General features: G+C 42.0%; 1 protein-coding gene across 2 annotated transcripts in view; it reads left to right on the top strand.

Annotated features, from left to right (window-relative positions):
* rsf1a (remodeling and spacing factor 1a) overlaps window positions 1-12,802 on the top strand; it is a 99,095-nt gene extending 86,293 nt beyond the window's left edge. The window contains exons 11-16 of one of the 2 annotated variants that reach the window (XM_080197705.1): window positions 1,112-1,197; window positions 2,724-2,791; window positions 4,535-4,742; window positions 6,899-7,092; window positions 9,146-9,331; window positions 11,938-12,802. In XM_080197705.1, coding sequence (XP_080053831.1) covers window positions 1,112-1,197; window positions 2,724-2,791; window positions 4,535-4,742; window positions 6,899-7,092; window positions 9,146-9,331; window positions 11,938-12,434 — 1,239 coding nt within the window. In that variant the 3' untranslated portion in view covers window positions 12,435-12,802. The remainder of the gene's footprint in view (window positions 1-1,111; window positions 1,198-2,723; window positions 2,792-4,534; window positions 4,743-6,898; window positions 7,093-9,145; window positions 9,332-11,937) is intronic. The other variant, XM_080197706.1, reaches the window with a different exon arrangement.
* Window positions 12,803-14,385: the final 1,583 nt, after the last annotated feature.

Below are 14,385 nucleotides of genomic sequence, written 5' to 3'. Positions count from 1 at the left end.
GAACCATGGGGGGCCTCTGGGGAGGCCGGGGGACCCTGACTACTCTTCTTCTTCCTCTTTCTCCTCCTAACAGTCGTCCATCCTCCCTTCTCTTCAGCCCTTGAGACCTCCTCCTGCTCATGGTTCCCAGCCATTATCTCCTCGTTCTCCCTGACTAGAAACGCATCTTCCAGCCGCCCCTCGAGTTGCCTGACCTGGGCCCTCAAGCGCTGCAGTTCTAAACGTTTACTGCAGATGTGGACCTTGGGGACACGTGACACCACCAGGAACTCCCACATGTGGCATCTGACGCAACTTACATTCCTCCCTATATTCCCTACCATGTCCCAACCTCCTGTAAGTGCCCAAAGGTAGAAATCTGTCACTCACCTTCTCTAAGCCTACTCTCGCCTAAGCCCAGCGAGCCAAAGCCCTTCTCACTCAGTTCCCACTCACTCCACTACCCGCTCCCGACGCTGCCCGCTGTATGCTGCTACCCCTTTTTTATACCCCCCCGCTCCCCCTTAACGACAATCCCCTGGCCTAACTTCCGGTACGGAAGTAAACTACACTCTAACAAGCCCCGAGAACTGGAAGTACAGAAAAAAAGCGGTTTTTTACTTTAAATCGGTCACTCACCACAGCCACAGCCACCAGGTTCAATGCTCCGGAGAACAAATGGTGAAGCAGTGCCCTCCTGGTATAAAATATGGAAACAGGTGTATCTTTTACAAACTGGTGCATGAAAGGGAAATACTGCAGATGTTGGAAATCTGAAAGATTTAAGATATGGAATCAAGTTGAAAGTGCAACAATGTAAATACCTAATCCCCTGCCATCTCGTTTTGTCTTTCATTATCATCCTTTCTGCAATGTAATCTTTCCTGCCCTCCCCCAAATTACACATCTTCCCTGTTCTCTCCCCTTCCTCACGTCCCCCTTTCCATGCCTCTGTACATCTGCTACATCATTAATTCTTTTTCCATTCCGGTGAATGGTGCTTATCTGACCTGCTGTGTATTTCAAACATCGCCTGATTTTATTTGTGAATTAATTTAATGGATTTCCATACTAGCTATATTTTATATTGCCAATATAAAACTTACTACTGTTTAATACTTTTATTTGTCAGGATTCAGTAACTGAAGAACTTGAAATAAAAGATTTCAAATCTTTGGAAAGGCGGTCAGGTAGAACACGGAGATCTATTAATTACAGGTAAGGTTTTGATTGATTGTGTAAGTGTAATTTGTGCAGTGTTCAAAAGAAGAAATGTCAATTATGCATCTATCTCTCCCTCCCATTTAGTATGTAAGTGTAGGCTCTGATATGGTTCACAAAGAACAGGGTGATTCTAGATGCTGTTCTGGTTTTTTATTCTGTTGGCAAATGTTGCCTTAGTCAGCTGCTGCTAGAAACTTCATGCTGTGCCTCCAACTCCATTTCTGTCTGTCTGGCTGTCTACTTTGGTTGGACCAGAAGGTTTGCAACCTTGGTCTCAGCGGCCGATTTGACCCGCAGCTGAGTGTCATTTAGCACACTCTTTCAGTTTTAGTCTTTCATTATTAAAGAGAAAGGTACCCCAAACAGTGTCTCAGAACTGTACTAGATTGTTGGCATTGATTATGTGTTCAAATCTGGAGGAAGCTTTGAATTCTAGGTGCAAGTGTTGCTGCCACCATTGAGCCAAGCAATTGCATTGCAAGAATTTCTCACGGAGAGTGGGAAGGCAGTGGGTCATGCCTCTCATGACAATACTGTGCCTTTAAATGATGTATTTGTGTCATGTTTCTGGTGTAGGATTTGTTTTAGTAGTTTTATTAACCAGTGCTGATTTGCCTATAACTGGCAGCCCTCTTGATTCTGCAGAAGCATAATTGCTCCTAATTGTTGGAATGTTTTTGATCTCGGTTAATGCAGTTTGGTTATTTTAGTGTTTTCCCCTCAGGTTTTTCCACAGTAGGACTTGCTTAGGTTGATTGACAGGAAAAATCATGTGACTGGACAGGACTCGGCTTACACTGAGAATTCAAGTCTGTTGCTGCTTGGAATTGTTAGAGAGCAGTGCCTCTCTCGATTTTGAAACTGGGATCTGCGAGGAAATAAGTCTGTTTCTCTGGAGGCTGCTGCATGAGAGTCAGAAGACAGGTGTCTTTCTGACAAGTCCAGAGAGGTTAAAAGGCTGAAAACATGTTCACGTAGATGCAACATCTGTTTTCATGCTAGGTGGAAGAAGGATGTATGTCTGTGGGAATATTGCTTAAATTGGAATTATAGAGATAGTTAGCAGTTAAGAATTATACCTTGTCATATTTAATTTTTTTCAATTGATAAAAGTTATGTTAATTCTTTTTGTTATGTTTTAACTGTGTTGTTAAATGAAGTTTATTTTAATAAAAGCTTCCTAGTGGGTCAATGGAACCATACCTGGAGCGAAACACTTTATGCTCACCCTATGCCAAAATAAAAAGTTGTGTTCTAGGCTAACTTTGTAATATACCTTGGAGGTACTGATCTAACATTCCTTAATGGTCGCAACCAAAAATGTCTGGCCACAACCATATCAAATGACTTGGGTCTATTTTGTTCCAGAAAGGTCCTATTTTACTGATGTAGAGGACTAGCAACGTTTTAGTTTTCCTGTTTTGTGAACATTGTATATCAACTTGAAGCTTTTCTCTGTGTATCTAAGTTCATGAATGGTCCAGGTATTAAGCTTCATGCAGTTTTTTTTCACCCCGTAGGTTTGATGACTTTGACGATGCAATCGACGAAGCTATACATGAAGACATACAGGAAGCAGAGGGCAAAGGTCATTGTCACACGTCAGTCTTTTCGCCTCTTGGCTCTCTCCCCATTCACATTCTCCATTCATTACCCTGTGTCTGACTTTCCCCATTGTACCCATTGTGTTTGAGTAATTGGTGCTGATTTCTTTTCTGTACCAAATCAGCCCTGTTAATGCAACAATGCAGATGGGCAAGAATAGGGTGCTGAGCACATCCTCGCTTTCTGCATACCCAGATTCTCCAAAGTCACAACAACATCTTCAGCTTGGTCATATACGTCCAATTTCAGACGTCCCCTAGTAGCCTTTGCAATTGAGAACCAAAGTCCAAAGTCAGTGTTTGAGGAGTTTCATCTTGTTCCATGCATCCCAACTGTGTTGCAAGTCTCATCATAAGACGTTTGGAGGATGTTCTCCTGGCTGGGGAGTCTAGAAAAAAGGAGAGACAGTGTGGTAGTGGTAATGTTATTGGATTAGGAATCCCAAGGCCCAGGCTAATGTTTTAAGTTTTATTTATTATTGTCACAAGTAGGCTTGCATTAACACTGCAATGAACTTACTGTGAAAATCCCTTAGCTGTCACACTGTGGTGCCTTTTCGGATACACTGAGGGAGAATTTAGCATGGCCAATTCACCTAACTAGCACGTCTTTTCGACTCTGGGAGGAAACTGGAGCACCTGGAGGAAATCTATACAGACGCAGGGAGAGCGTGCAGACGCCGCACAGACTGTGACCCAGACCAGGAATCGAACCCAGACCCCTGGTGCTCTAAGGCAACAGTGCTAACCATTGTGCCACCCCTGGTAATGCTGTGGGGACAAGAATTGAAGTCCCACCATGACAGCTGATGCAAATTAAATTCAATTAATGAACTCTGGAATATAAAGCTAGTCTTGGTAATGGTGACCATGCCACTATCATCGATTGTTCTAAAATCCCATCTGGTTCACTAACATCTTTTTAAAGAAGGAAGTCTGCCATACTTCCCCAGCCTGGCCTTCATGTGACTTCAAACCCACACAATGTGATTGACCCTTAACTCTCCTCTGAAATGTCCTGGGAAGCCATTCAGTTCAAGGGCAGTTAGGAATGGGCAACAAATGCTGGCCCAGCCAATGACACCTGCATGAAAGAATAAATAAAACAAGCCAGTCACCATTTAAGCCCGAAGTCAGGAGCCCTAGCGTCCTGAATTTTTGGAATGCTCTACCCAAAAGAACTATGGATACTCAGTCTTTGAGTATGTTCAAAGACTGAGGTGGATTGATTGCTGGGCATTAAAGAAATCAAGGGACACGGAGTGGAATGGGAAAGTGAAATTAAGATGGAAGATCAAACAGTGTTTGGGGAATGGTGGAGCAGACTCGAGCCATATGGACATTTCTGCTCTTATTTCTTTGTATTTTTGTATTCGATTCATCTCCTTCCCCAGCTTACTCTCCCTCAGCACTGCAAAAGTGTGCCTCCTCTTGCTTCCCTCGGTTCCCATTTCTCCCCACAGTCTTCAAGCCGTGAGCTAACTAAGTGAATATTTGACATCTTGTAACCGCTCCTGCTGTTTTCAACCTCAGGTTTTGGCCGTTAAGGCTTTGAACAAGTGAAAATCACTTTATTTTAATTTTCTTAATAGTAATTTGGATTTTATTCCTGTCACATGTTGGAACAAAATCTGTTGGAGACAAAATGAAAGAAAAACCAATTCCTCACTCCAAGCTCTGTTGTTTTTGACTTTGTATGCTTTTGGTTATGCATGCTATTCTCATAGGTGCTGGAAGAGGCAAAGACATGGCAAATATCACTGGACAGTCCCTGGGAAAAGATATCTCCACAATACTCGCAGAATCCAAAGAGAGCAAGCGACCAACACGCGGAATTGCCTGTAGGCGCAAGAAAAGGCGAAGATTGAATGACCTTGATAGTGATAGTACACTGGAAGATGATGAAAGTGAGGAGGAGTTTAAGATAAGTGAAAGGTGAACATAATTTCATTTTCTTTCTTACTGTACACTCTAGAATCTAGAAGTCATTGACACTGGATAGCTTAGTGCTCTCTGAGAGAAACTGGGGTGGGTATGTGAGAGAGAAGATAATAGAAAGATGATGCTGCTGTGTTGAAGTAGTTGGAATGGAAGAGGTTCTTATGGAGCATAAAAACTACCACTGACTAGCTGCAACAGATGACTGGTTACTAAACTGTACACATTGTATCTATTCTCCCATTCTCCCATTCTACAGATTTTAGTTGCTTCACCTTCTTTGAGGACAGTTCGACAAGCACCAATAGCCTCTGGTGCATACTGCAAATGATTATTCTTCACGCACCTAACACCACTGTAGGAATATCATCTCCAAACAGGATTGTGGCAGTTCCAAGGAGGAGGCTCACCCTTTGCCTCAGTAACGTGACATATGCAACAAATACAGCCTTGCCAACATTGTTCAAATCACCAGAATGAAAAGATTGTTCTGCTTAGAGCAAAGACATTAAGAGGAAGATTTAATAATAGTGTTCAAAATAGTGATCGGCATTGATAGAACACATAAGGAGAAATTGTTTCCACTGGCAAGAGAGGCAAAAGCTGGAGACAGATTTAGCTTAATTAGTAAAAGAACAATGGAAGATGAGGCAGAATATTTATATCTTTGTTATCTGGGGTGCACTGGAATGTAAAAGGGTGGAAACAGCAGTTTGAATGGTAAATTTCAAAAGAAGACTAGATAAATATCTGAAGGAAAAACAACAGTGATATGGGCAAAGAGTGGGATAAGTTGGATAGTTTAATCAAAGAACTGGCTTAAGCATAGTGGGCCAATTGCTTCCTTTGTTCCTCTGAGTAAGAAGTCTCACAACACCAGGTTAAAGTCCAACAGGTTTATTTGGAAGCACGAGCTTTCAGAGCACTGCTCCTTCATCATCTGTTGGACTTCATCCTGGTGTTGTGAAACTTCTTACTGTGCCCACCCCAGTTGAACACCGGCATCTCCACATCTTTGTTCCTCTGACACAATGAACATAGAAAAATGATGACCAGGAAACAGTATATTGGTGCAGCATGCAGCAGACCTGCTCCACACTCCTGATGGTGTGACACCGTGACTAGAACCTTCCCACTCCATGTCAGGGAGGCAATGGCACTAGTAAACCAGAGGACCAGGAAAACATTTTGGGGATCCAAGTTTGAATCCCACGTTAGTGAAATCAATAAAAATCTAATGACCATGAAACCATTGTTGATTATCGTAAAAACCCACTGGTGTCTTTTCCAGGGAAGAAAATCTGCCAACTTTACCAGGTCTGGCCTAGCCTACATGTGACTGCAGATCCACAGCAATGTGATTGATTCTTAAAAGCCCTCTGAAACGGCCTAGCAAACTGTCAGTTCAAGGGCAATGTAGGGATGGACCCAGCCAGTGATTGCAACCCCGCCCCCCCACCTCTCTCACACACACACACACACACACACACACACACACACAGCCCCATCCATCTGGTAATCTTATTGAAGGGGGAGAAAAAAGAGAAAAACTCAGAATCCATTGGAAAACAAATAATCTCGAAAATGCCCCACGTATCACTTAGATAGGAGATCACGTGAGCCATGTTTTATCTGTAAAACCAGTGCCCTGTATGACTGAAGCATAACATCCTTACATTTATGTTCAATTTCTCTTGTAATAAAGGATTGGATAGCCTTTTTGATGTATCTGCAAACTAACCACCTGTGACTTATTCAGTAGAACCCAAGATCCCTCTGCACCTCTGGAATTCTGCTGTTATTCTCCATTTAAGTTACAGTTTTCCCTTTTATTCTTCCTGCCAAAGTGAAAAACTTTGCATTTTATCTACATCCACCTTGCATCATCTTTACAACATGCTTTAATGCACATTGTAGGAATAAGTACACCCCCTCCACCACCGCCACCCCCCCCCCATTGTCTCAAATCAATATTATACTTGAAAAGTACACCATAATTAGAAAAATAACAGTTTTAATTTTTATGCACCAATTCAACTTCCACATCATACTTTTTGAAGCCTATTGCTGAGGCCCATCTAATTTGCAAAGGAACTTGTGCAGCCATGATGAAGCATAATTAATGTCTCTCTCAAAAATATTTGTCCATTTAGCAGTGAAGAAGAGTTTGAGATCTCTGACCGAGATAGTGAGGCAGACCCTGCCTCAAATGATGGGGACAGTTTTGAAGTACGTCGGCGAGGAAGGCGGAAATATGTGGAGCCAATGAGGCGGAGTTGGCGGTTGAGAGGAAGACAAGTTAAAAGATATTCGGATGAGGACGAGGAGGATGAAGAAGAACATGGAGGTACTGTAGGTTTTATTGCCTATCTGTATTTTCCTTTCCTGTCCAGTTTCCCACTCTGCTATCCTGAAGTTGCTTACTCATGTTGAATTTGTGTTCCATGTTCACATAGCACATTTGAGGCCAAATTTTAGGAAAGAAATTGAGTTGCGTTTCTATAGTGCTTTTCACAACCTCCGACTTAAGGCCAACTGTGGTGTTTATACCAACTCCTTAAGGTAAGAAGTTTCACAACACCGGGTTAAATTCCAAAGGTTTATGTGGAATCAAGAGCTTTCAGACTCACTCACCTGAGGAAGGAGCAGCGCTCCAAAAGCTCATGATTCCAAGTAAACCTATTGGACTTCACCTGGTGTTTTAGACTTCTTACTGTCCCCACCCCAGTCCAATGCCGACATCTCCTCCACATCACAACTCTTTATAGACTGAGGATGTCTGGTGTCTTATGGTTTGGTATCAACTCTATAAGCATTTACATTTCTAGTTTCTGTGTCTAGTTTGTACATTGTGAAAATCACAATGTTGTAAAAGAATAAATTTGAGTTTTTGCCCTTAAAATGTAATGTTTTTAAGCTATAGTTTTGGAAAATTGAGTCCTAGTACCTTACCACTGGGATGTCCGATTCATTAGTCCAAGCGACATGGCTTTGTGTAAGATTGAATCATGATACTGTTGTATTCCTTGTAGAATTCCTAGAGTTAAAGCTTGACATTGTCTTGCTATGACTGTGACTCTCAGTTCAAGTTCTATCGCTTGACCTAAATGACAGGTCAAGTGATAGAAATGACAGCTGACAGAAAACTGGATAAGACAAAGGTGTGAGAGGTTCATGACGAAATCCTGTGGACTGTAGTAAAAAGAACTCGGGAGTGCGATCAAAGAAGTTAATAATTAATTATGTGGCTTCCTACATATTAATATGTAGGAAGTACAATTGAAATCTTGGTGAAAGAGGTAGACTTGACTGTAAGTAAATTCCCACAGGAAATCTTAAAAGAGATGGGATTGTTGATGAGTAGGGTATGTGGTGAAGTGGTCAGACAAGTTTATGTCATAAGTGTGAATAAATAGCGCACTTGTAGCTGAAGCTGTGGCCCCCAGAAAAACTGTCATTGAGACTTATACTTTAGTAGCGTCTTATAGAGGGGATGTTAAACTAAGGGACCATATGCTTCCTTGGGTGAATGTTTTTTTAAAAAAAACAAATCCCTGGGCCAAAATTTTCAAAAGCCAGGGAGTCCTTGGTATTCTGGACAGTGGTTACCCTTCAACCAAAATGATTAATCCAATCATTACCTTATTATTATCTTGGGAAGCTTGTGAATGTAAATGGGCTGCTGCATTTCCTACATTACTACATCTTTAAAAAGTACTTCATTAGCCTGAGAACATTTGGAATGTCTCGAGGTCATGAAAGGTGCTGTGTAGATGCAAGTCTATCCTTTCACTTAATCAAGCTCCCAAACACATTTCAAGAAGTAATTTTCTCTAATTGAATCTTCGGTGGGCATAGTCGACATCTGTAGTCTAATGTAAAACCAAGTTTAAAAATTCCTCTGGCCGACTGATAGATCACTTTGGAACTTAGTTTTTCAGACATATGGGACAAGATTTTATGGCCTCGCTGTGAAACTGGAAAATCCTGACTGATGGACCTTTACATGGTCTGCCCTACCCCCAGCCCTCTCCAATTCCCATGGTGGGCAGGATGACACAATTTTCCCATAAACTTTAGAAAACAAACAGAAGCTTGGGATCTTTTCCAGTATTAACATTTTATCTGTTGACAGTTGATATTCATGCACAGTGTGAAATTGGCGTTAGGTAGGCTGCAACGGGTATGACTTTGGTCTGATGGCTGAATCAATGTTCCATAGAGTGTGGAACAGAACTGTAAATTCTGGATCAGGAACCTTTTCCTTAAATTAAAATTGGCAAATAATGGCTCAGAGGGCATTTGGCTTGGAGCCAGGGACTGCTGCAGTAAGATTTTGTTTTATGGTTGCCAGTTTGAGAGTCATTTCCTGTGATGTAAAAAGTCAACTTTCTCTGCAGAGAGTGAAGGGTCAAGTTGTTACAGTGACGTGCTGGACATGAGGAGGCGGCGGTCAAAGAGGAACCAGGCTAAAAAGGTGAACTATAGAGAAGATTCAGAGTCTGAAAAATCTATGAAAAGTGGTGCAAGTAGAAAAGAAAGACTTAGAGGACACAAGCGTAGACTGTACATTACAGCAAGCGATGGTAAGAAAATCAGTTTCCCTCTTTGTTTGTTTATCTTATTTGTCCGGCACTGTGACGGTCAGGATTTACAGCACATAGCACTGGATATTTATTTTCATAATGTCCCACATATTATTCCGGGGTTCCAACCTGTGTGTGTGTGTGCACCCGCAGTCCTCTCTTTCCCCGTACACTCCCCTTGCCAGCGTCAGGCCCAACCAACTAGCTATTAAAGCATCTTACTTCGAACTTTAGCGTGTGTTGTATTCATCCATTCTGTTTGAATTTTGTGAACCTGGAAATCTTGTTTTTTTTGTAATACTGATTATTAGTAGATGTGTCTTCAATCCTAACACCAAGATCTGTTGGGTAGCACAGCTTGGAACATGCACAAGTTGATGTGAACATGGCTGAAGACTTTGTATGTGTCATCTAAGGCTCTATGTATTTCTTTGCTTCACATCCCTCCTCAGTTGCCTCATCTACTTAAAAACAGTCCCGCTCCGCTGGCATTATCTCCAATTCATTACCTCCCTGGGCAGTCTGCTGCATCACATTAGCCTCCGGCAGGCATGATTAGGTCAAAAGGTTAACCCATAAATTTAAGTTAAAACACCAGACTCCTGAAAATGTTAACTTGTCTGCTTTTCAGTTGCTGTGCATTCTGGTGCCTCTCAGCACCAGGGGCCAGTGTTCGATTCCTGGCTTGGATCACTGTCTTGTGCAGAGTCTGCACATTCTCCCTGTGTCTGCATGGGTTTCCTCCCACAGTCCAAAAGATGTGCTGGTTAGGTGCATTAGCCATGCTAAATTCTCCCTTGGTGTACCCAAATAGGCACTAGAATGTGGTGGCTAGGGGATTTTCACAGTAACTTCATTGCAGCATTAATGTAAGCCTATGTATGACACTAATAAAATAAACTTTAAATGTTTCCAATTGCCCCTCTGTTTGGATTCTCAGGCATCAGCTGCTGGTCCTTCTCAAATTTCTCCAGAGTGAATAGAGGGGCTGAATGCCTACTCCTATTCCACCTTTCAAAGTAATGTACTTGCTCACAAAATCATGAACCGCATCATGGGTCTGTTACTTCATTATAGCCCATGTCTTCCTGTCAATAATTCCATGCCATAATCTTTGAATTTGAGCTCAGATGGTTGGAAGAGAGTCAAAAAAATAATTCTTTACATCAAGGGCTGAGAGGGTGTGGAATGCGGTGGCTCTGGATGGTTATAATGACAAAATCATTGGCTGCATTTGTAAGGGAGACTTGGCTTGAAATGAAATGGAGAAAAGGCAGAGATTTGTTATTAAAATAATCAAACTTTTATGGCTACACAATGCTTAGTAGGTCAGATAGCTGTCTCTGATTCTATATAGTCATTCTGGTCACACAAAGATTTTATGGGGCATTGAGAGAATTGTGAATAGCTCATATACCATCCACTAAAGATATCCTGGGTTGATAGCTAATAATTATTTTAGTGGCACCTTATAGACATTTGTGTATTGCTGAAAAAGAAAGATACTGTCAAAGCTTTTTGGCGTGCACTCATCAGAACAGGTTCCCAAGATGCTGAATACCTTTACAATGGTATTGTAAAAGAAACAACAATTTATACTACATCAGAAAATGTGCTGAATGGTTGGTAAGTGAACTCTGGTAGAGGCCCTGTCATTGGCATGAGCTATGTAACAGTTAGCTGCCTAGGTTTTGTTTAAATTCAAAGCAGGCAGGTTGATTCTGGTCAAGGCATTGCCATGGGGGAATGAACCCACAAACTTTATTTTAAGTTGAAAAAGGCACAGTGCCTGGTCATTATCCTTTTGCCTGCAGAAGACAGGGCTCTGTGTATGAGTAAACTTAGCTTGTAGCATGCACAAGTGAGCCACATGGCAAGCCTGACTAATGATCTTAAATTGGTTGTCAGTATGCTAAGGATTGCACTGCTTGCCAAGTGTTAAACAAAGACAGTAGCATCAGCTGGAAATAAGGTTAGTGGATTGAGATGGAATGGGTTGCTTATAAGAAACTGTGGAATCACACAACACTAGAAGACCATTTGGTCCATCATGTCTATGCCAGCTCCTTGGAAGGTCTATCCAATTAGTCCCACTCTGCCCTTTCCTCAGCCCCCTATTCCATTACAGTCAACAAAGCAGCCAGCACAAGTACCAGTCTGGAGGAACGCCATTCCAGTAGTTGCAGTCCACGTGGTTACAGGTAAGGAGATGCAAGACAAATTCCCTAATTTTGGAATTTCAATCAGTGGTTGGCATTGGAAATGGACAGTGTTACAGCAAATGGGGCTTATTGGTTTGGCGGGGGAGCAGTGCTTTATTGGGGTAGAACAGAAGAAATTTTAGAGTCTACATCTTGCCTGATCCAGGAGTTCCAGCAGAAAGAAAGGCTTTGACAAAGGGCCATCTGGACTCAAAACATCAGCTCCTTTCTCTCCTTACAGATGTTGCCAGACCTGCTGAGATTTTCCAACATTTTCTCCTTTGGTTTCAGATTCCAGCATCTGCAGTAATTTTCTTTTAAAAAGACAATTCTATTTTGCAGCAAGAAAAGTCATATTTTCTACAACGCAAACTAATGCGAAGCAAAATTAATTCTGTTTTCCAGACAGTTCCGGGAGCAGAAGTTCAGATGAAGATCGGGAGATGGAGCGACCACAACGGAAGCGCCTGAACAGGATCGAGGACGAGGAGGAGGAGGAAGACGAAGAGGAGGAAGATGAGCCGGCACCAATGAGAGAGTTTCACTCCAGGCCCGCCCGGGATTACAGCAAGAAGTACCGCCTGATGAGCGATGAGGAGGAGGAGCTGGAGGAGGCTGAGAAAGATGCCAGCTCTTTGGACTGCGGCCTGGTGGAACTGCCCTCCACCAATGGACAGAGCCCAGGGCAGGTTTCGGCAAGCGTAATCAACAGAACCAGTGAGAAGAACCAAGTAGCCAAGGACACTAACCCTACTCCCAGCCCGGCGCTGAATGGAGCCTGTGAAGCAATGGCCTCTGATGCAGTGGTGGAAGCAGCAGGCGAAGGAGGGGAGGAGGACGAAGATGACCTCTTGGGAGTAACTGACCTTGTAGAATATGTTTGTAATAATGAACAAATATAAGAACTCTTTTTACACTAGTTTAAATAATTTATTCCATAGTAGCTGTACATCTGGCCAGTTATTGTGTCTTTTTTGTTTGATTGTTCTGCTCCTCTTCTACATGAGAGTAAGATCCTGTGCCCACTTTCTCTTCTTTTGTTTCCCCCTCGCTCTGGCCTATATTCCCCCACCCCTGCCCCACCCCCTAAAAAAAATTGACCAATTTTGAGGTATTTAACCCAGTAGGTTTCTTATTTTTGTTTTTATTTCACTGTAGTTGGGTTTTGTCTATGGTCCATTCTAATTTCAGCTGAGAAAACTTACATTGCAAGATTTCAAAAAAACGTTGATCCCTAATTCAGGGCTCAGAATTTTCCCAAACAAGTAGATGAGGGTGGGGGGGTGGGTGTGATGGTGCGGGAAGCAAAAAGGAAAAGAAATTCTCCCTCATTCCAGAAAGATTGTTTTGATCCTCTAATGTCTTTGTCCTTTTTTTAAAAATATATATATATATCTATACAGAAAAAAAAGACTTTTTAAGTATGTTGTGTAGTGTCCTAACACCACTTAGTATACCTGGATCCAAAATATTTCTGAAGGAACACCAAATTTTTGCTGTGGATGCCATTCAGTGCATTGAGTTAAGAGCTCTTGTCGTAGCATGTGCAGGGAAACTCCCAGTATGTGGTGGACGTGGACATTTTGAAAACCTTCTATTTCCAACCAACTCTACTATGATGTTCAGTAGACCACTGTAGTACGCACCAGTACTGCGAATGATTGCTACAGCATAATGACACTGTAATTGGCTGTCGCAGTGCTGTTAACACCCCTGATGTGCTCACATCATCACTTCTTACATTTGTTTTTTAAAGAGACCATTTCCTCTAGGTGCCTCTCTATGAACTTCAGACTTAACATTGATGCATCTAACCTGGCGATCCTGAAGTTGGGTTGTAGTCTGTTTTAAAGCTCAATTTAACCTACCCACTGCGGGTTAACTAAAGGTACGGAAAGGTGGTTGGTGGGGCGGCGGGGTGGGTGGGGGGACCGTGTGTCACCTGATTACTGAGAAAGTGTGAACATGGTGGGGGGGGGAAAGGTTCATCAAACAGAGCTTTAATTCAGCACTCCTCTCTGCCTTACACCAAAACTTCACTGATGTATTTCTCACTGCTCCTCCCACATCCCCACTCTGCTCCCTCCCGAACCCAAACCCAGACTGTATGTGGTGAATGTCGACATCTTATTCAAACGTGGACGCCATTACGGCCAAATCTGATCCGAAGTGGGTGAAGCGGAAGAATTATTTCTTTAAGGTTTTGCTTTTGCTTGCTTGAAATATACTCATTATCTGAATGAAATACAATATATATAATATATATTGTTATATATTATATATATATAATACATGAAGTATAATTTTCAGATGATGTCAAAGTCCCACTGATGCAAATCATCGTAACACATAAACCTGTTCAAAGTTGTTTTGTTTGTCCCAGTACCTCACCTTGATGTGCTTTGCGAAAACATTTGTCAAATCTGGGGTACTGAACAGAAGAATGAATGTTGATTATTCATGTTGTTAACAGTTGACTTTTTTAGTACAGTGGTAGTAAATCCATTGTCCTGTATACAGGCTACTTTAATCCATCTTTGTATTCTTTAATGAAATTATTATATCCCTACTTTTAAGAAAAAGTGCACGTTGATTCTTGGTGTCAGAACATGGGAGTTACTTTTCCTGTAACTTGTGTCCTCTGTCAGTGTGCCCGAAAGCTGTGCCAATACCCGATCGCTTTGTTCCTTGTTGCTGACTGTCTCAAATCCATTAGACAATTTTGACAGCATGATACAGCAATTCTGAATTCCCCAGCAGCAGAATTCTATGGGAGAGTCATTCTAAATCTTGTCCGGCTAATGCTAGGGAGTTGATTTTTCAGGCAGACCCTCCGTTATTGAAAGGTTGGAA

Source organism: Carcharhinus amblyrhynchos, chromosome 10 (assembly GCF_965287045.1).
Source record: "Carcharhinus amblyrhynchos chromosome 10, sCarAmb.v2.hapA, whole genome shotgun sequence".
Taxonomy (NCBI): domain Eukaryota; kingdom Metazoa; phylum Chordata; class Chondrichthyes; order Carcharhiniformes; family Carcharhinidae; genus Carcharhinus; species Carcharhinus amblyrhynchos.
The sequence above is the reverse complement of the archived record's forward strand: the minus strand, read 5'-3'. Positions and strand labels throughout refer to the sequence as shown.